Raw genomic sequence first — 20,953 nt, 5'->3', positions numbered from 1 at the left:
AATAATAGAGCTGTGCTCTCTTGGCCAAAAAAATAAAAAACAGACCTCGCCTCGTTCCCATATCGCTTACCTTCTGGACAGACAGGGTAATAAAATAATAGATCCTAGACTAATAGCCGAACAGTTCCAAATCTATTATAGTAACCTTTATAATCTACATCTAGATGGTAATACTTAGCAACCTTCATAGTCTGATATTGCTGATTTTTTTCAATACAGTCCCACTGCCACAGGTCTCCCAGTCCCAACTTAAAGCTCTATCGGCTCAATTTACTGAACCTGAGATACTTAAGCAATAGCCTTGCTTAAACTTTGTAAGGCCCCAGGCCCTGATGGATATACGAATAACTATTGTAAAGAATATGCACAGATATTAGCCCCTCACTTAATGCAAAAATTTAAATCCAGCCGTAAGGGATGGTGCTTTCCCCACGGAAATGCTCTCAGCGACTATATTTACCCTCCCTAAACCTGGAAAACACCCTACATCAGCAGCTAATTTTCGACCTATTTCCCTCTTAAATTCGGATATTAATATACATGCAAAATTTCTCTCAATTCTATTCAGTAGGATTCCTCAATTGGCTAAATCGGATCAGGTCGGGTTTGTGGCAGGACGTCAGGCCCCAGATGGAACCCGTCGGTTTATGAACTTAGTGCAGTGTGTGGAGGCCTCCCGAACGCCTTCTTTGCTCCTTGCCCTGGATGTGGAGGGTTCGACAGGGTACATTGGGACTATTTGTCCCAACTTCTAGAACATTCTGGACTTAGGGGGTCTTATAAAGTCCTCTATTCATGCATCGTATTAGTCTGCCTCAGCTAGAGTCCTCTCTTCTGGGTTTTTGTCAGATTCCTTTACAATAAAGAATGGTATGCGCCAGGGTTGCCCACTTTCCCCTATTGTATTTGCTTTCGTGATGGAACCCCTGGCAGAGTTAATACGACTTAATCCAAAAATTCAGGGCATTACAGAGAGATCTAAAGTCCATAAAATTGGTCTTTACGCTGATGATGTACTCTTGGCTGTCTCTGACTCCCTTAATTCATTATCCGCCCTTCAAGACACTCTCACAGTTGGGTAGGATTTAATTTGGTAGGACTTTCGAACAAGTCCCAAGTGTTGAATGTGGGAGTGGATCAAACTATGAAGGCCTCCTTGATTTCACAATTCCCTTTTGAGTGGAGAGATGATAATATTACCTATGAATCTCTATTACCAGCCCTAGTTCGGCATTATTTGCACAGAACCATCTCCCGCTCCTTTCTAAAAGTATCTAAACTATTAGAAAGTTTCTCAAAACGAATGATCTTTTGGGCTGGTAAAGTTGCAACTGTAAAGATGATGATTCTGCCTATAATATTATATGTATTCCGCACAGTAGTTATTCCAGTCTCCAACAACTACCTTTCTAAACTTCAAAAAAAAATCCCTGACTTTATATGGGCTGGAAGAAAACCAAGGAGACAGCTCTCTATCATGGCTCGTCCTTGGTCCTTTGGGTGGGGGGGGGGGGGGGATGGGAGTTCTAGATGTTAAGAAGTATTTTCATTCTACGGCCCTTACCCACATTTACCATTGGTGGGGCAGACGCAATGATCTTAAATGGGTGGAGATTTAGAGGGTTGCTTTGGGAGCTCCTCATTTCTCTTTTGTCAATTGACGGTTCTAAACCCCGCCCCAATGTGAGCAAAAACATGCTTTCCATTGCTGACTCTATAGCCTCTTGGAATTACCTAGTTTCTAACAATCCCAAGTCTGAGTGTCAATCCTTTCAGCGGTTACCCCTCCATTACCTCTCCTCATTTTTACCAGAACTAAAACGTGAATAACTGGGAAGCCGTTGGGATTGATAGTGTTGGCTCCCTTTACGACTCCAAAGTACTGCTACCCTTTAACCCGTTAGTGACCGCCAATACGCCTTTTAACGGCGGCCACTAACGGGCTTTATTCTGATGCATATGCCTTTTTACGGCACTGCATCAGGATAAAGTAAACAGAGCAGGGAGCGTCAAATCTCCCTGCTCTTAGCTGCCAGAGGCAGCTGAAGGCTGGGAGCGTCCCTGCTCTGCCGTGTGAGATCGATATTAGTATCGAGCTCACCCGTTTAACCCCTCCGATGCGGTGCACAATAGCGTGCACCGCATCTGAGTGGTTTTGGAGAGAGGGAGGGAGCTCCCTCTCTCTCCCGACACCCGGTGATACGATCGCCGAGTGTCTGTGTCTCTAATGGCAGTCGGGGGCCTAATAAAGGCCCCCAGGTCTGCCTGAAGTGAATGCCTGCTAGATCATGCCGGAGGCATGACCTAGCAGATGCCTGTCCGTTTTAAACGGACAGGCAGTAATACACTGCAATACAAAAGTATTGCAGTGTATTACAATAGCGATCGGGGAATCGCATATTTAAGTCCCCTAGTGGGACTAGTAAAAAAGTAAAAAAAAGTTTAAAGTTAATTTTAAAAAAAATGTGGAAAAAATGAAAAACCCAGCTTTTCCCCTTACAAAATGCTTTACTATTAAAAAAACAAAATAAAAGTAAAAAAGTTACACATATTTTGGATCGCCGCCTCCGTAACGACCCCGACTATAAATCTATTACATTATTTAACCCGCACGGTGAACGCCGTAAAAAATGTAATAAAAAACTATGGAAAAATTGCTGTTTTCTGTGAATCCTGACTTTAAAAAAAATGTGATAAAAAGTGATCAAAAAGTCGCATCTACTCCAAAATGGTACCAATAAAAACTACAAGTCTTCCCGCAAAAAAAAAGCCCTCACACAACCGCATCGGCGAAAAAATAAAAACGTTACGGCTCTTCAAATATGGAGACACAAAAACAAATCATTTTGAAAAGTAGTAAAACATACAAAAACGATACAAATTTGGTATCGTTGCAATCGTAACAACCCGCTGAATAAAGTTAGTGTTATTTATATCACACGGTAAACGGCGTAGATTTAAGACACGAAAAAGTGTGGCGAAATTTCAGGTTTTTTTCTATTCCCCCCCAAAAAAAAGTTAATAAAAGTTGATCAATAAATAATATGTACCTCAAAATGGTGCTATTAAAAAAATACAACTTGTCCCGCAAAAAACAAGACCTTATACAGCTATGTTGACGCAAAAATAAAAAGGTTATAGCTCTTGGAATGAGACGATGAAAAAACGTAAAAAATGGCTTGCTCATTAAGGTTTAAAATAGGCTGGTCATTAAGGGGTTAATACGCTGGTACAAAAATACGGTATACCTATCCATATGGACAAATATTTTCAGATCTGCCATATTTTGAGTTCTAGGGCTCTTCATGCGCCGTTATTTCCCAGCAGTGCATTTGCGGCCTTTAATTCTGTAACGCCTAAGCCTAAAAGTATCTCTATGTTTTATTCTAATGTCTCCCGATCACAAGCTTTAGTTGAACCAGGTTATCTGCTTAAAGAGGCTCCGTCACCAGATTTGGCAACCCCTATCTGCTATTGCAGCAGATCGGCGCTGCAATGTAGATTACAGTAACGTTTTTATTTTTAAAAAACGAGCATTTTTGGCCAAGTTATGACCATTTTTGTATTTATGAGGCTTGCAAAAGTCCAAGTGGGCGTGTATTATGTGCGTACATCGGGGCGTTTTTACTACTTTTACTAGCTGGGCGTTCTGACGAGAAGTATCATCCACTTCTCTTCAGAACGCCCAGCTTCTGGCAGTTCAGCCACAGCCCCGCTCCTGAGTCATGATAAGTGCGCGGGGTCAGGATGATGCGATGCGGCCCGGCGCTACACTAATGATCTGCGGCACTGAAGACAGAACATGGCGGGCGCACTACAAAACACCCCCATGTTCTGTCTTCAGTGCCTGAACTGCCTCTCATTAGTGGAGCCGGCCGCATCACCTCATGCTGACCGCGCACGCACTTCCTGTCAGGAGCGGGGCAATGGTTGTATTACACAGCCGCAGCCCCGCTCTATAACGGCGGAGATCAGAGAAACCTCTCATCTCCGCCGCTATTCCCCTGAATGCTGCGATCACAGCTGACTGCAGCATTCAGGAGAAAATGGGAAGGGGGGATGCCCCTGGATCGCGTCACAGGGAATTCCTGTGACGCGATCGAGGGCCATACCATATATAGGCAGAAAGCCCAGGGTCTATTGACGGACCCCAGGGCTGTCTTACCATATTTCTTGTTGTTAGGGCATACTGAGGTATGTCCTAACAACAGCCTGTGTGCTATCTGTCCACAGGCTAATGTACTGGCACATATCTGATATATGTCAGTACATTAAAGTTTCTGAACAAAGTAAAAACAAAGTATTGTTAAATGTAAAAAAAAAATACACATTCACCTTTTTTACAATAAACATTAAAATGAGTCTCAATACATAAAATACACATTCAGTAATGGCGCGGACAACAATTTTTTTGAATCATTTATGATGTGTACACTGTAAAAAAATGAAATAAACACTGCTTTTTCACTTATTAATGTGGGGCACGAGGTGCGATGAATTTAACCTCCATGTTCCTCACATTAATAGTAATTAACCCCATCATGTACCTCGCACATTAACCCATTATGACTGAGAAACATGATGGGATTAATTACTATTAATGTGAGGCACATTCAAAATTAATCACACATCGCGCCTCACATCAGAAAATGGAAGAATTTTTTTTATTTTATTACTGTTGGCAAAGTATCGAAATCGCAATACTAAACGAAGTATCGGTATCGAAGTCCAAATTCTGGTATCGTGACATCCCTACTAGGGACCTCCAGAGTATAACAGGTCACGTATTCTTAGCTGCCACATTGTTGATAGCCAGGGCCTGGAAATCTTTAGACCCTCCCACCATAGCGGAGTTAATTAACTTCTTACAATTTGACTATATCATGGAAAAACCGGTAGCTGTACGTTCAAATTCATATGGTAAATTTCTAGTTAATTGGGCATTATGGTCAGAATATAAAGCTTCTGGAATTCCTCCCCTTAGAGATATAAACATCACGAATCTCTCCCATCTTCGTACAGTCCTTGGTACTTCTTAAGTGCACGGGTAGGGTAGGAACGCTGTTCTTACAAGATTCATTGTGTGTGGACATCCCCTCAAAATTGGTATCTGTGTGAAACATTACTTGGTAACTTCCGGATATCGTTTTTGTATTATGCCGCAGTCAAATTTCTGGTTTGTTTATATTTGTTTCTTTGTTTTCCTTTATGACTCTTGCTAAATGACTTCACTAACTTGTGTACTAAAGGGTATAAAATATATGATTGCACGCTATTGCTTGATAATGTCAACTTTGCTGATGTGATAGTTCTGCTATTGAATCTGTACATGTGTTTTGAGAAAAGAATAAAAATCTAAATAAAAATAAATACATTATATTTATATAGCACCAACAGAGAAGTGATGTTAACAGGCTACAAGATAGAAAGAACCTTTCAGCGGGAAGGGCAGAGAACTCCAACACCTCCACCAGGTGCACCACAAAGCGGTTTGCTCCCTACTCCTGAGAGACTGTCGTGGCCTCAAACAAATGGCATACAAAACGGGTATAAAAGCAATAAGAGAAGCAAGTACTATGGGTAAAAAATTTTTATCAATCATTACTACTAGATTGTATATGTTAGCAATGAAGAATGGTAGCATACAGCGTGGTTAGCGCCTATAGGCAACATCCCCAGAGTACAATAATAGATAAAATATGACACAAAATTAACCAAGCAAAAGAGGACAGGTTCCATGATACACCACCACAAACCCGACATGTGTTTCGCAAAAGCTTAGTCGGGGGGGTGGGGGTGGTTTGTTGTTACATTAGGGTTTAACCACTTCAGGACCAAGCTCATTTTGGCCTTCAGGACCAGACCCATTTTTTCTAATCTGACACGTGTCCCTTTATGTGGTAACAACTTTGGAATCCTTTTATCTATCCAAGCAATTAGGAGACCGTTTTTTATTGACATATTGTACTTTATGTTAGTGAAAAAATGTGGTCGATAAATTCATTGCTTATTTGTGAAAAACACCAAAATTGAGAAAATTTGAAAAAAATTATGATTTTTCTAATTATAAATGTATCTGCTTGTAAAGTAATACCACACAAAAGAAGTTACTATTTCACATATTCCATATGTCTACTTTATTTTTGCATCGTTTTTTGAACATCCTTTTAATTTTCTAAGACGTTACAAGGCTTAGAACTTTAGCAGCAATTTCTCACATTTTTAAGAAAATTTCAAAAGGCTATATTTTCAGGAACGAGTTCGGTTCTGAAGTGGTTTTGAGGGCCCTATGTATTAGAATCCCCCATAAAACACCCCATTTTGAAAACTGCACCCCTCAAAGTATTCAAAGCAGCATTCAGAAAGTGTTTTAACCCTTTAGGCGTTTTTACAGGAATTGAAGAAAAGTAGAGGTGACATTTTCAAATTTCAGTTTTTTGGCCAAAATTCAATTGAAATAATTTTTTTTCTCTAAGACAGAAGGTTTAACCCGAGAAATGCAGCTCAATATTTATTGCCCAGATTCCGCAGTTTTAGGAAATATCCCACATGTGGCCCTAGTGTGGTAATGGACTGAAACACCGGCCTCAGAAGCAAAGGAGCACCTAGTGGATTTTGGGGCCTCCTTTTTTTAGGAATATATTTTAGGCACCATGTCAGGTTTGAAGAGGTCTAAGGCTATGTTCACACAGAGTATTTTGCCGAGTTTTTTGACGCGGAAACCGCGTCGCAGAACTCGGCAAAAACGCCCCGAAAACGCCTCCCATTGATTTCAATGGGAGGCGTCGGCGTCTTTTTCCTGCGAGCAGTAAAACTGCCTCGCGGGAAAAAGCAACATGCCCGATCATCGGGCGTTTACGTCTCTGACCTCCCATTGACTTCAATGGGAGGCAGAGAAAGCGTATTTCGCGGTGTTTTATGCCCGCGGCGCTCAATGGCCGCGGGCGAAAAACGGCGTGCAGGGAGAGGAAAATCTGCCTCAAACTTCCAAACTGAATTTTGAGGCAGATATTCCTCCTGCAAAATACTCCGTGTGAACATAGCCTTATGGTGCCAAAACAGTGGAAACCCCCAAAAGTGACCCCATTTTTTTTTTAAACTACACCCCTCAGGGAATTTATTTAGGGGTATAGTTAGCATTTTGACCGCACATGTTTTTTGCTACATTTATTCGAATTAGACTGTGAAAATGAAAAATCGACTTTCTGGAAAAACTTCGAATTTTCAATTTTTTTCAAGGAATAAAGGAAAAAAAGCAACCCAACAATTGTAAAGCAATTTCTCCTGATTACAGCAGGGCTCAGAAGGGAAGGAGCACAATTTGCATTTTGCTGAATTGGTTTCTGGGGGCAATGTCGCATTTGCAGAACCCCTGAAGTACCAGTATGGTAGAAATTCCCCAGGTGTGATCCCATTTTGGAGACTATACCCCACAAAGAATTAAATTAGAGCTATAGTGAGCATTTTGATCCTTCAGGTGTTTTATAGATTTTATTAGAATTGGGCCATGAAAATGAAAAAAAAATTTTTTGCCCCAATAAAATGTAGATTTAGCTAATAATTTTTCATTTCCACAAGGAATACAGGAGAAAAGATACCCCAAAATGTGTTACACAATTTCTCCTGAGTAAGGAAATATCCCATATGTGGTTGTAAACGGCTATTTGGACACACGGCAAGGGTCTAAAGGGAAAAAGCGCATTTAGTTTTTGGAGTGGAGATTTTACAAAATTGTTTTTGGGTGCCATCGCTGAGGTTCCAGTACAGAGAAAACCCCCCCGAGAAGTGACCCGATTTAGAAAACTACACCCCTTAAGGAATTCATCTAGAAGTGTAGTGAGCATTTTGACTACAAAGGTTTTGCAGAAATTAGTGCACAGTAGATGTTGCAGATTGGGCACTGAAAAAGCAGATCTGTGGATAATGGAAATTTTCAATGATTTGTGCCCAGCTTGTACCACTGGAGACACAGACACCCCATAAATTGTTAAGCGGTTTTCCAGAGTACAGTAATATCCCATGTGTGATCATAAACGGCTGTTTGGGCACACTGCCAGGCCCAGAAGGAGCGCCATTTGGCTTTTGGAGCGCAGATTTTGCTTGGTAGTTTTGTTTAGTGTTTTACTGGTATTTCAGTTTATAATGTGGGGCATATGTAATCTGTGCGGAGTACATCAGGGTATATGTAATATGTGAAGAGTACATCACGGTATGTGTAAGCTGGGCGAAGTAAATCAGAGCATATGTAAGTTGTGAAGAGTACATCAGGGTATATGTAAGCTGTGAGGAGTACATCAGGGTATATGTAAGCTGTGAGGAGTACATCAGAGTATATGTAAACTGGGCGGAGAACATCAGCGGAGTACATCAGGGTATATGTAAGCTGTGAGGAGTACATCAGGGTATATGTAAGCTGTGCGGAGTACATCATGGTATATGTAAGCTGGGCGGAGTACATCAGGGTATATGTAAACTGTGCAAAGTACATCAGGGTATATGTAAGCTGTGTGGAGTACACCAGGGTATATGTAAGCTGTACGTAGTACATCAGGGTATATGTAAGCTGTGCGGAGTACACCAGGGTATATGTAAGCTGTGAGGAGTACATCAGGGTATATGTAAGCTGGGCGGAGTACATCAGAGTATATGTAAACTGGGCGGAGTGCATCAGGTCATAATAGGATGATGTAATAATGAGGTAAATGAATAATAAATTTAAATTATCCAGGGATATTGACGTACGCTTTGAACCAATCCTTTATGCACATGCCATATTTTTGGGTGCAGGAGTCGCACTTCTAAAGGAGGTCCGTGGTATTGTATAAAATATCCGCACTCCAGCATTGCCTAATCTTTGACTTCTTCAGTAGCCCCATATGTAGCACAGACCCCAAAATTTCAGTTTCCGCTGCGTTTACAGGGCCCACCATTGGGGGTTAGCAAATGACGTGGGGTTTAGGGTGAAGAACTGCTGCACATATAAATTAGTCTGGGCCGTCGTTTTGCATTAATTGCGTTCCAAGAGTCATAACTTTTTATTCTTCCGTTGTTGAGCTGTGTGAGAGTGCTTGATTGTCATGGGACGAGCTGTAGTTTATATTAGTATCATTTTGGGGTACATGTCATAATTTGATCAGTTTTTATGCAATTTTTTGGGAGGTGAGGAGACCAAAAAACAGAAATTCTCTCACTGTTTTTTATACATTTTTAAAGGCGTTCTCTGTGCAGTATGAACAACATGTTTACTTTATTCTGCCGTTCAATACGATTATGGCAATACCAAATTTATATAGGTTTTAAATGTTTTACTACTTTTACACAATAAAATAATGTTTTAGGGTCACCATATCCTGAGAGCCATAACTTTTTTTATTTTTTTGTCGACGGAGCTGTGTAAGGGCTTGTTTTTTTGCGTGAGAAACTGTAGTTTATATTGGTACCATTTAGGGGTACGTGCGACTTTTTAATCACTTTCTCTTCAATTTTTTTTTTTTTTTTAAACGTGACCAAAGGAAATTCTGCCATTGTTTTATTTTATTTATGATGTTAACCGTGCGGGATAAATATGATATTTTTATAGATCAGGCCAATACGAACACGGCAATACCCATTATGTAGTTTTTTTTTTTTAGTTTTTTCTAATTATAAAAGGACTTGATCACAGAAACAGGGCGATTGATTTGATTACATAAAACGTATTTATTTATGTAAAACTTTTTCAATTTTTATTTTACACATACTATGAGACTTTAAGATCTGATCTTCTGATCTCCAGTACAATACACTGCACTACTTATGTAGTGCAGTGTATTGTAACGGTCATTTTACAACTGACAGTTAAGCCTATTACGTCCTGCCTTGGGCAGGACCTAATAGGCTCCCGTTGCTAGGCTTCCTGGTTGCAATTGCAACCATCAGCACCCCATGATTTTTCGCGGGGGGCCATCGGGGTACAAAGAGGGAGCCCCCTGCCTCTGTGTCAATCACAAAAGCCGCTGTCGCTATGGACAGCGGCATTTAAGGGGTTAAAACGGTGGCGATCGGAGATAACTGATCACTGCCGTTGCAGCGTGAGGTCAGCTGTACACTACAGCCGACACCCGCTGAAGATGAAGCGCACACAGCTCCTGTTCCCGCTTCATGCTCAGGGCGATACTGTACGTCCATTTGCTGGAACGCACCGCTAAAAAGGACGCACAGTAACGCCCATTTGCAGGAAGGGGTTAAATACCGCCCAGTAATTAAGCCTTATTGATAATCAGGCCTGTATATCCAGGTTGCCAACCATATGTTTTCTATGCCTTTGTGAAGGTTTTCGTTCTACCCAATATTTATTTATATTTTTTTTAATATATTTAAGTACGATTAAATCAAATTTTGATATACGATTTAACCCCTTCCCGACATTTGTTGTAAGTATACGTCATGGAAAGCTAGTGCTTCCCGCAAAATGTCGTATACTTACGACAAATGCATGGCACCGGCTAAGAAGCGGAGTCGGTGTCATCATCCACGGATGTCAGCTGTATCTTACAGCTGACATTCCGCTGTAATGGCGGGAACCGAAGTTAGCTTCCATCCCCGCCATTAACCCCTTAAACGCATCCGTCAAAAGCGATCGCTGCATTTAAGGTGTTTGCAGCTCATCGACACCCCAGTAACGAAATCGCCAGGGTGTCTGTTGCTGCAAAGGCAACCGGACGCAAAATACTGGCCTCCCGGTGTACCTAGCACGGAAAACGTCCGGAGGCGGGGCCTGAAAGGATTCCGTAACCGCCGGCAAGATGGCGCCGGCTCAAGAGATGAGCTGGCGTCATCAGTGGTGGATGTCAGCTGTAACAGCTAGCTCCAATCCCTGCCATTAAACCCTTAGATGCAGCGATCGGATGCGATCACTGCATCTTTGTGGTTGTTAGCAGATTAGCATCTGTGCCCTGCAATCGCACGACTGCCGACTGCTATTATGGCAACAGGAGACCGAACAATGGCCTTCTGTCTGCCATTACGGAAGCCGATTAGGCCCCGCCTGAAGGCGATGCCTAATCGGCTTGCTGTTAGTGAATCACGGACAGATATAATACATTGCACTACATAGGTAGTGCAATGTATTAGAAAAACAAATCTAACAGTTGGACCTTCAAGTCCCCTAGTGGGACTAAAGAAAAGTGAAACAAAGTTGTAAAAAAATATAATAAAAGTTTCAAGTAATAACATAAAACACAATCGCCCTTTTTCCCTGATCAAGTCCTTTATAATTGAAAAAAACAAAAACAAAACCAAAAACACATACATTTGGTATCGCCGCGACCGTAACGTCCTAACCTCTAAAAATATTTTATTTATTCCACACGGTGAACGGTGTCAAAAAACAAATTTCTATTTTTTGGTCACTTTGCCCTACAAAAATTGAAATAAAAAGTGATCAAAAAGTCGCATCTATCCAAAAATGGTACCTATAAAAACTATAGCTCGTCTCGCAAAAAACAAGCCCTCATACAGCTCCATCTACTAAAGAAATGAAAACGCTATGGCTCTCACAACATGGCGACAGAAAAAATACATTCTTTTTACAAAAGTAATTTTATTGTGCAAAAAGTTGTAAAACAAAAAAAAGTGCTATAAATTTGGTATCGCCGGAATCGTACTGATCCGCAGAATAAAGTTAACATGTAGTTACGCATGGTGAACGCTGTATAAAAAAAACCCTAAAAGAAACTATGCTAGAATTGCTGTTTTTTGGTCACCTTGCCTCTCAAAAAATAGGATAAAAAGTGATCAAAAAGTCGCATGTACCGCAAAATGGTAACAAAAAGAACTACAGCTCGTCCCCCCAAAAAACAGCCCTCATACCACTAAGTCTATGAAAAAATAAAATTAGTTAAGGCTTCCATAAGTCAGGAAATATAAATATGTGGTTGTGCGATTTATCGGGGCCCTAAAATTTAGGGAACCAGGAAGGGGAGGAACCAAACTTATCTGCTGGAAGCGAGGGTGCCCGTATTATACCAGGACAACAGTTACCCAGCAAAATTCCCCAAACTGCAAAGGTGCTGAGTGTGGAGCAAAAGGGGGATAAGTAAAGTCACAATTTATCAGTGAGACACCGGCCTATGCAGAAAGGATTGCTTCACAGAGTACCACACTTCTATGGATTATTTTATTGTTTACCCCATTATTATACCACCTGACTATGCCCCTAATGTACTCTGCCCAGCTTACATATGCGACCACATTATAGACTTAAACACCAGTAAAACGCCAAACAAAACTACTACCAAGCAAAATCTACGCTTCAAAAGCCAAATGGCGCTCCCACCCATCTGAGCCCTACAGCGTGCCCAAACAGCAGTTTACTTCCACATATACACTACCTTTCAAAAGTTTGGGGTCACCCAGACAATTTCGTGTTTTCCATGAAAACTCACACTTATATTTATCAAATGAGTTGCAAAATGACTAGAAAATATAGTCAAGACATTGACAAGGTTAGAAATAATGATTTTTATTTCAAATAATAATTTTCTCCTTCAAACTCTGCTTTCGTCAAAGAATGCTCCATTTTCAGCAATTACAGCATTGCAGACCTTTGGCATTCTAGCTGTTAATTTGCTGAGGTAATCGGGAGAAATTTCACCCCATGCTTCCAGAAGGCCCTCCCACAAGTTGGATTGGCTTGATGGGCACTTCTTGCGTACAATACGGTCAAGCTGCTCCCTCAACAGCTCTATGGGGTTGGGATCTGGTGACTGCGCTGGCCACTCCATTACAGATAGAATACCAGCTGCCTGCTTCTTCCCTAAATAGTTCTTGCATAATTTGGAGGTGTGCTTTGGGTCATTGTCCTGTTGTAGGATGAAATTAGCTCCAATCAAGCGCTGTCCACAGGGTATGGCATGGCATTGCAAAATGGAATGATCGCCTTCCTTATTCAAAATCCCTTTTACCTTGTACAAATCTCCCACTTTACCAGCACCAAAGCAACCCCAGACCATCACATTACCTCCACCATGCTTGACAGATGACGTCAGGCACTCTTTCAGCATCTTTTCAGTTGTTCTGCGTCTCACAAATGTTCTTCTGTGTGATCCAAACACCTCAAACTTCGATTCGTCTGTCCATAACACTTTTTTCCAATCTTCCCCTGTCCAATGTCTGTGTGCTTTTGCCCATATTAATCTTTTCCTTTTATTAGCCAGTATCAGATATGGCTTTTTCTTTGCCACTCCGCCCTGAAGACCAGCATCCCGGAGTCGCCTCTTCACTGTAGACGTTGACACTGGCGTTTTGCGGGTACTATTTAATGAAGCTGCCAGTTGAGGACCTGTGAGGCGTCTATTTCTCAAACTAGAGACTCTAATGTACTAGTCTTGTTGCTCAGTTGTGCAGCGGGGCCTCCCACTTCTCTTTCTACCCTGGTTAGAGCCTGTGTGTGCTGTCCTCTGAAGGGAGTAGTACACACCGTTGTAGGAAATCTTCAGTTTCTTGGCAATTTCTCGCATGGAATAGCCTTCATTTCTAAGAACAAGAATAGACTGTCGAGTTTCACATGAAAGCTCTCTTTTTCTAGCCATTTTGAGAGTTTAATCGAACCCACAAATGTAATGCTCCAGATTCTCAACTATCTCAAAGGAAGGTCAGTTTTATAGCTCCTCTAAACAGGAAAACTGTTTACAGCGGTGCTAACATAATTGCACAAGGGTTTTCAAGTGTTTTCTAATCATCCATTAGCCTTCTAACACAGTTAGCAAACACAATGTACCATTAGAACACTGGAGTGATGGTTGCTGGAAACGGGCCTCTATACACCTATGTAGATATTGCATTAAAAACCAGACGTTTGCAGCTAGAATAGTCATTTAGCACATTAACAATGTATAGAGTGTATTTTTGATTAATTTAATGTTATCGTCATTGAAAAAAACTGTCCTTTTCTTTCAAAAATAAGGAAATTTCTAAGTGGCCCTAAACTTTTGACCGGTAGTGTATGGCACCGCCATACCCTGGAAAAACCTTTAACAATTTTTGAGGTGTGTCTCTCCAGTGGCATAAGCTGGGCACAACATATTTGCCACTGAATTGGCATATCTGGGGAAAAATGTAAATGTTTACTTTGCACCATCCGCAGCGCATTCATTTATGGAAAAACCTGTGGGCACTGAAATAGCATATTTGAAAATTGCCATTTTCCACAATCTGCAACATCTATAGTGCACTAATTTCTGCAAAAGCTGTGGGGTCACCCCTTAACACCTTGAGTGGTATAGTTTTTAAAATGGGGTCACTTCTCAGGGGTTTCTTTTATTACTTCACATCAGAGCCCTGCAAGTGTGAGCCATACTTTATATGTCGCCAAATTAGGCCTCAATTTCGCATGGTCACTCCTGAGCCCTGTCGAATGACCAAGCAAAAGATTAGTGCCCCATGTAGGGGGGGATTCTAAAACCGGGAAACACAGTATAATAATTAGAGAGCTGTCTTGTTATGGTGGCACAAGCTGGGCACCACATATTGGCATATCTATGGGAAAAAAATCCCATTTTCACTCTGCAATATCGAGTGCACACTAATTTATGCAAAACACCTGCGGAGTTAACATGCTCAATACACCCCTAGGTGAATACCTTGAGGGGTGTATTTTCCAAAATGGGGTCACTTCTGGGGGTATTCCACTGTTTTGGTCCCACAGGGGTTTTGCAAATGCTACATAGTACCAAGAAACCAATCCAGCAAAATCTGTACTCCGAAAGCCAAACGGCACTCCTTCCCTTCTGAGCCCTGTGGTGTGCCAAAAAAATTAGTTTATGACCACATAAGGGGTATTTCCATACTTGGGAGAAATTGCTTTACAAATGTTAGGGTTCTTTTTTTTTTCCTTTATTTGTTGAGAAAATGAAAAATTTTGCGCTAAAGCTAAGGCTTATTGGTAAAAAAGAATAGTTTTTAATTTCACTGCCCAATTCAAATAAAATCTATGAAACACCTGTGGGGTCAAAATGCTCACTACACCCCTAGATGAATTCTTCAAGGGGTGTAGTTTTGTGAAAGGAGTCCCTTTTGGGTAGTTTCCACTGTACTGGTACCTTAGGGGCTTTGCAAGAGCGACATCGTTTCAAGAAACCAATCCAGAAAAATCTGCGCTCCAAAAGCCAAATGGCGCTCCTTCTCTTTGGAGACGTGCCATGTGCCCAAACAGCAGTTTATGACAACATATGGGGTATTGCCGTACTCGGGAGAAGTTGCTTTACAAATGTTGGGGTGCTTTTTTTAATTTATTTGTTTAGAAAATAAAACATTTTCAGCTAAAACTCAGTCTTATTGAAGAAAAAAGGATTTTTTTTTTATTTTCACTGCCCAATTCTAATAAATTCTATAAAAAAACCTGTGGGGCTCAAAATGCTCCTTAGATAAATTCCTCAAGGGGTGAAGTTTCCTAAATGGAGTCACTTTTTGTGCGTTTTCACTGTTTTGGTCCCTCAGGGGCTTTGCAAATGCAACATGGCCTCCACAAGCCATTCCTGCTAAAATTGAGCTCCAAAATCCAAATGGCGCTCTTTCCCTCCTGAGTCCTGCCGTGTGTCCAAATCGCCGTTTATTACAACACATGAGGTACAGTTTTACTCGGGAGAAATTGCTTTACAAATGTTGATTTTTCTCCTTTAGTCCTTGCGGAAATGAGAAAAAATTTGCTAAACCTACATTTTCTTTGAAAGAATATAGATTTCCATTTTCACGGCCTAATTCCAATAATTTCTGCGATAAGACTGTAGTGTCAAAATGCTCACTATACCCATGGTGCATAAAATATATTCTAATAAAAAGGAGGCTTAAAATCTTCTATGTGCGCCTTTCCTTCTGAGGCTGGTGCTTCAGTCTATTACCACACTAGAGCTACATGTGGGATATTTCCCAAAACTGCAGAACCTGGGCAATAAATATAGAGTTGTGTTTCTCTGGTAAAACTTTGTTACAAAAAAAATGGATTAAAAATGAATTTCTGCAACAAAAAAAATTTAATTTGTAAATTTCACCTCTACCTTGGTTTAATTCCTGTGAGACGTCTAAAGGGTTAAGAAACTTTCTAAATGCGGTTTTGAATACTTTGAAGGGTGACGTTTTTAAAATGGGGTGACGTTTTGGGGGGTTTCTAATATATAAAGCCCTAAAGGCACTTCACAACTGAACTTGCCCCTGCAAGAATAGCCTTTTGAAATTTTCTTGAAAATGTGAGAAATTGCTGCTAAAGTTCTATGCCTTGTAACGTCCTAGAAAAATAAAAGGATGTTCAAAAAACGACGTCAATCTAATGTAGACATATAGGGGATGTTAATTAGCGACTATTTTGTGTGGTATAACTGCCTGTCTTACAAGCAGATACATTTAAATTTAGAAAAATGCTAATTTTTCGCAAAATTTTGGTGTTTTTCACAATTAAATACTGAATGTATCGTGCAAATTTGGTCAGTAACAAAGTCCAATGTGTCACGAGAAAATCTCAGAATCGCTTGGATAGGTTAAAGCATTCCGAAGTGAATACCACATAAAGTGAAACATGTCAGAAAGTCATTAGCATAAAGCTAAAATATGTCATAACTTGGTGAAAATTGTTAGTTTTTCGAAATAAAAACCACTGCCGTTACCTACATTACAGCACCTATCACATTATGTAGGCGATAGGGCAATTATAATGTGGTGACAGAGCCTCTTTAAAACTATATTATGGTCGTGTTGTTGGTATAGGTTGTGATTAAAGGTCCTGGTGATTTATGACGCTTCTAAGCACCAGGGGAGTCGCTGTCATCCACTACCTGGGTGACCTCTTGGCAAAGGCCCCCTCCAGAATAGAAAATTCACAGTATCCACATAACTCTGGACATCTTGACTCAGTTTTGCTGGATTATCAACGATGAGAAGTCCTCCCTGGTACCACCTCAGAGCATGGAGTTTCAGACAATGAAATTCAACACTAGATCTACAAGAGTTCACTTCCTGGAGGACAATATCAAGACCCTTCAGGCTCTTCTCCATAGGAACACTCCCTCTTCCATCCGCTTTTGCATGCGAGTACTCGGAAGGATGGTCTCTACTGTCGAAGCGCTTCCATATGCCCAGTCCTACACAAGGCCTTTCCAGGGAGCGATTCGGTTGTGTTGGTACAAATCTCTGACTTCACGGGACAAATTGATTCTCTTGCCCTCTTGAATTAGTCAGGAGTTGCGCTGGTGGGAGACCTCACCAGACCTTACGCTCGGCCCCCCCCAGTGGCTCATAATCTCGACGGACCGCAGTCTGTCTGGGCGAAGCTCCGTCTTTGGGTCTCCACACAGTCTAGGGAAACTGGTCAACAGAGGAGTCTCGTCTACAAATCAATTTTGTCTGGAACGTAATGCAATCTTCCTGGCTCTTTCCCATTGGACATTTTTTTCCAACGTCACCCGGTAAGGATCTAGATCGGAAACTCCACGGTGCTCGTCTACCTCAATCACCCGGGCGTCAACAGGAGTCTATCTACTCTGTAGGAGTCCTCACGGATTCTTCTATGGGCAGAGAGTCACGTTTCAGCATGGTCAAGGGTTCACATACCAGGGGTGGACAACTGGGCTGCAGATTTCCTAAGTCGAGAGAAGCTGGATCCAGGAGAGTGGTCGCTTCACCGAGACATCTTCCATTACCTTTGGAAAGATTGGGGCACACCGGCCGTGAAGCTCTTCGCGTCATGACACTACCACAAGGTTCCAAGCTATGTGGCTAGAACAAGGGATCCCATGGCCATTGCAGTTGACCCCCTGCTCACTTCGTGGAATGAGTTCTCCCTCCTGTATCTTTTCCCTCCCCTTCTGCTACTACCCAGAATGCTCGAGACGAGGAAGGCGTTTCTGCAATTCTGGTGGCGTTGGGCCTCGTTTGGTCGGGGACGCCAATATAGTCAACCTGCTTGCGGACGCACCGCTGTGTCTTCCCACTTGACACAACCTGCTTTTCCAAGTTATGCTGTTCCACCCCACTTTACATCAGATGCATTTAACAGTGTGGCTGTTGAAGCCGGGGTTCTGAAAGACTGATGTCTCTGAGCCAGTTAATCACACAATCCCGTAGGCCTGGAAGCCTCAGTCTGTCAAGGCGTACTATCGAACCTGGAAAGCCTATTCCGCCTAGTGGGAACAGCATAATTTTCATCCTATGGTCTGTTTAACGCCTAGTCTTCTGTTTTTCCTGCAGTCAGGTCTGGATCTGCGACTTGGATTGTCATTACATAAAAAGGAATGTTTTGCTCCGTTCATCCTTTTCCAGCAGGCCCTGGCCCTTTGGGCTCAAGTGAATACTTTCCTACAAGAAGTGGCTCATGTAGTCCCTCCATTTAGACAACACACCGAACCTTGGGACATCAACTTGGTTTTGGAGGATCTTCAGATCGCTCCTTCGGAATCATTGCAGGATGTTTCACGGTAATCAATCTTCTGGAAGGTAGCCTTCCTTGCAGCTGTCACTTCCATCAGAAGATTTTCGTAAATTGTTGCCTTGTCCTGCAGGACCCTCTAATCATCCACAAGGATAAAGCGGTTTTCCGACCTGTCCTTCTTTCCTCCCAAAGGTAGTCTTGGCCTACCATATCAACGAGTATTCTTCCCTTCTTTCTGCCCTTCTTAACCAAGGGAAAAATCTCTACATTGCCTTAATGTGATGAGGCGGCCACGTCTATTTGGCTACAACAGTCGTTCCACACTCAGATTCTTTTTTTTTCGTGGTTCAAGGGGCCCCGCAAGGGCTCGGTGGCGTCCAAGACCACCATTGTGTGTTGAATACAGCCTGTGAGCTCGGAAGCCTAACGGTCCAAGGGCAAAGTTCCTCCCATTCGGGTCACTGCCCATTCTAGTAGGGCTGTTGGTACCTCCTGGGTGATCAGGCATTAAGCTTCAGTTTCTCAGGCATGCAGTACTGCTACCTGGGTTTCAGTGGACACCTTTACCAAATTTTACCAGATTTATTCTTTGGCCTCCTCTGATGCAAGTCTAGATGGCATGAGACGAGACCCATGGTGCTGTGTCCCCCAATAAATACAAGAAAAAGATATTACAGGGAGTACAAAAATCCAATTTTAGGAGTGAAGAGCTATAATCTTTGAAAAAAATTCTAAAAGGTAAGCCCTGCACTCACTTGAGAGGAAACCGTTACTGATTAAGCATTACACTCTTTTCCAACAGCACTTAGGAGGCTCGCCACTAGAAACCATCAGGCGTTGGTAGGTGGATGTTCGTTCCCCAGAGAAAATATAGTCTGCAGGTCAGAGACATTTCTGAAAATGCTCTCACACCAATGGTCTAATATTATCACAATCTATAAAATAATTTATGCCTTTTTATTAACTCACCTTCTTCACCATCAACTACAGATATTTCCTCATCCATCATTAATGGGTCCATCTAGAGAAACACAGCAATTTAAAAATGAGATAGGAGTGATGTTTTAAATATAAAAATAGATAGATATAGAAGTTAAATGGAAAAAAAAAAAAAAAAAAGAAGACCTAAGACGATCCAGCTTACCTCATCCTCGTGATCTTTCTGGCCATGTAGTGGTTTGTATTCTGGATCTTCAATATCCCTATCAAAGTCTCCACTGAGGAATTTTAAGAGAGTTGCAATAGGTTATTAGTGACAAAACACAAGAGATTATCCCTTAAAGGAACAGTGTCATCACAAATTATTTTTTTATATGTTAAAGATGTTAGTGCTTTATTAAAAACGTTTATATTCATTTGTGTGTTTGTGTTTTACTTTTTCTTATTTTTACACTTTTTCTTCCCTATGGGGGCTGCCATTTTTTGTTCCATTTCTGTATGTGTCGATTAACGACACATACAGACATGGAATACGGCAGCCACAGTCCCATAGGGACTGCGAACGGCTCCCGTCCCATTGACTTCAGTGTACGGCGTCTGTGTGGGAACTGCGCATGCGCCGCTCCCACACAGTCCAATTCGAAATTGGCGCCGTCCGGCGCCATTTTCCTGTGGACCGGAAGTCGCGGTCGGACAGTAATATTACTACTTCCGGTCGCGGCTTCCGGATTTGTGCACTTGGACCAGCGGCAGCAAACGGAGCGGACGGGCCGGAGGGAGCCGCGGCGGCAGGAGCAGGTAAGAGATTTCAATGTATGTTCGTGTTTACTACTGTATGTAAACCTACTACACTGTGTGTTAGCTCAAAAAATGGCGACACACAGTGTAGGAGGTTAAACCTTTCAAACCCCTCGTTTATCCCGGCACTAGCCAGGATAAAGGAGGGGGGGATGCTGAGAGCTCACTAGAGCGAGGGCTTTTTACCCAATTTTGCAAAGCTGCAATTTTGGGAATAGCTCCATCTAGTGACCAAAAATGGGTAGTATTATAAATTAGAATTAATTTATAATATTTCCTGACTCGTGAAAAAAATAAAAAAAATTTGAACAATGTTTAATCACCCACACACTAAATGTTTAATTTAAAAAAAACAAACATGTTTTTCTGGCAACACATTGCCTTTAAGAGTCTGCATATTATGTCACTTTATTTCTAGCTACCATCAGAGCTCACAGGTTGAGAAGGGAATTTTGTTTAGCCGACCCCAGCGCAAGTCCAACCGGGCCTTGGCTGTTGCATCAGTATTAGCACGTAAACTCACTCACAGCACAACAAGTAGATTTGTTGTACACATTACTGGAATTTCTGCAAACAATTCTCACCTCTCAGGCAACTCCGCATAGTCTTGTGCATGGTACTCAGCTGCAATTGCCTGCTCATCTGGACCTCCCACCTTTTCCAAGAAACAAAGCAGAGGATCAGCACGCATGGTGTTGTATTTTTCATAACCTGCATGGAAAGTAAAGAGGTCACTGTATGGTTTTGCACAACATTTCACCGAAAATGTAATGTACTGCTTGAAGAGAAAGCACAATTTTATGAAGGAGCCCAGTGCAT

General features: G+C 41.7%; 1 protein-coding gene across 5 annotated transcripts in view; it reads right to left on the bottom strand.

The window, feature by feature from the left end:
• Positions 1-20,953, bottom strand: part of CHD8 (chromodomain helicase DNA binding protein 8) — a 122,906-nt gene that overhangs the window by 21,714 nt on the left and 80,239 nt on the right. For all 5 annotated transcript variants that reach the window (XM_075828962.1, XM_075828959.1, XM_075828958.1 and 2 more), the window contains exons 27-29: positions 20,719-20,845; positions 19,542-19,614; positions 19,367-19,418 (exon numbers count right to left, since the gene is read on the bottom strand). In XM_075828962.1, the coding sequence (XP_075685077.1) occupies positions 19,367-19,418; positions 19,542-19,614; positions 20,719-20,845 (252 nt within the window). The remainder of the gene's footprint in view (positions 1-19,366; positions 19,419-19,541; positions 19,615-20,718; positions 20,846-20,953) is intronic.

Source organism: Rhinoderma darwinii, chromosome 1 (genome assembly GCF_050947455.1).
Source record: "Rhinoderma darwinii isolate aRhiDar2 chromosome 1, aRhiDar2.hap1, whole genome shotgun sequence".
NCBI classification, from domain to species: Eukaryota; Metazoa; Chordata; class Amphibia; order Anura; family Rhinodermatidae; genus Rhinoderma; species Rhinoderma darwinii.
Note: the sequence above shows the minus strand (reverse complement) of the source record. Positions and strands in the feature narration are given on the sequence as shown.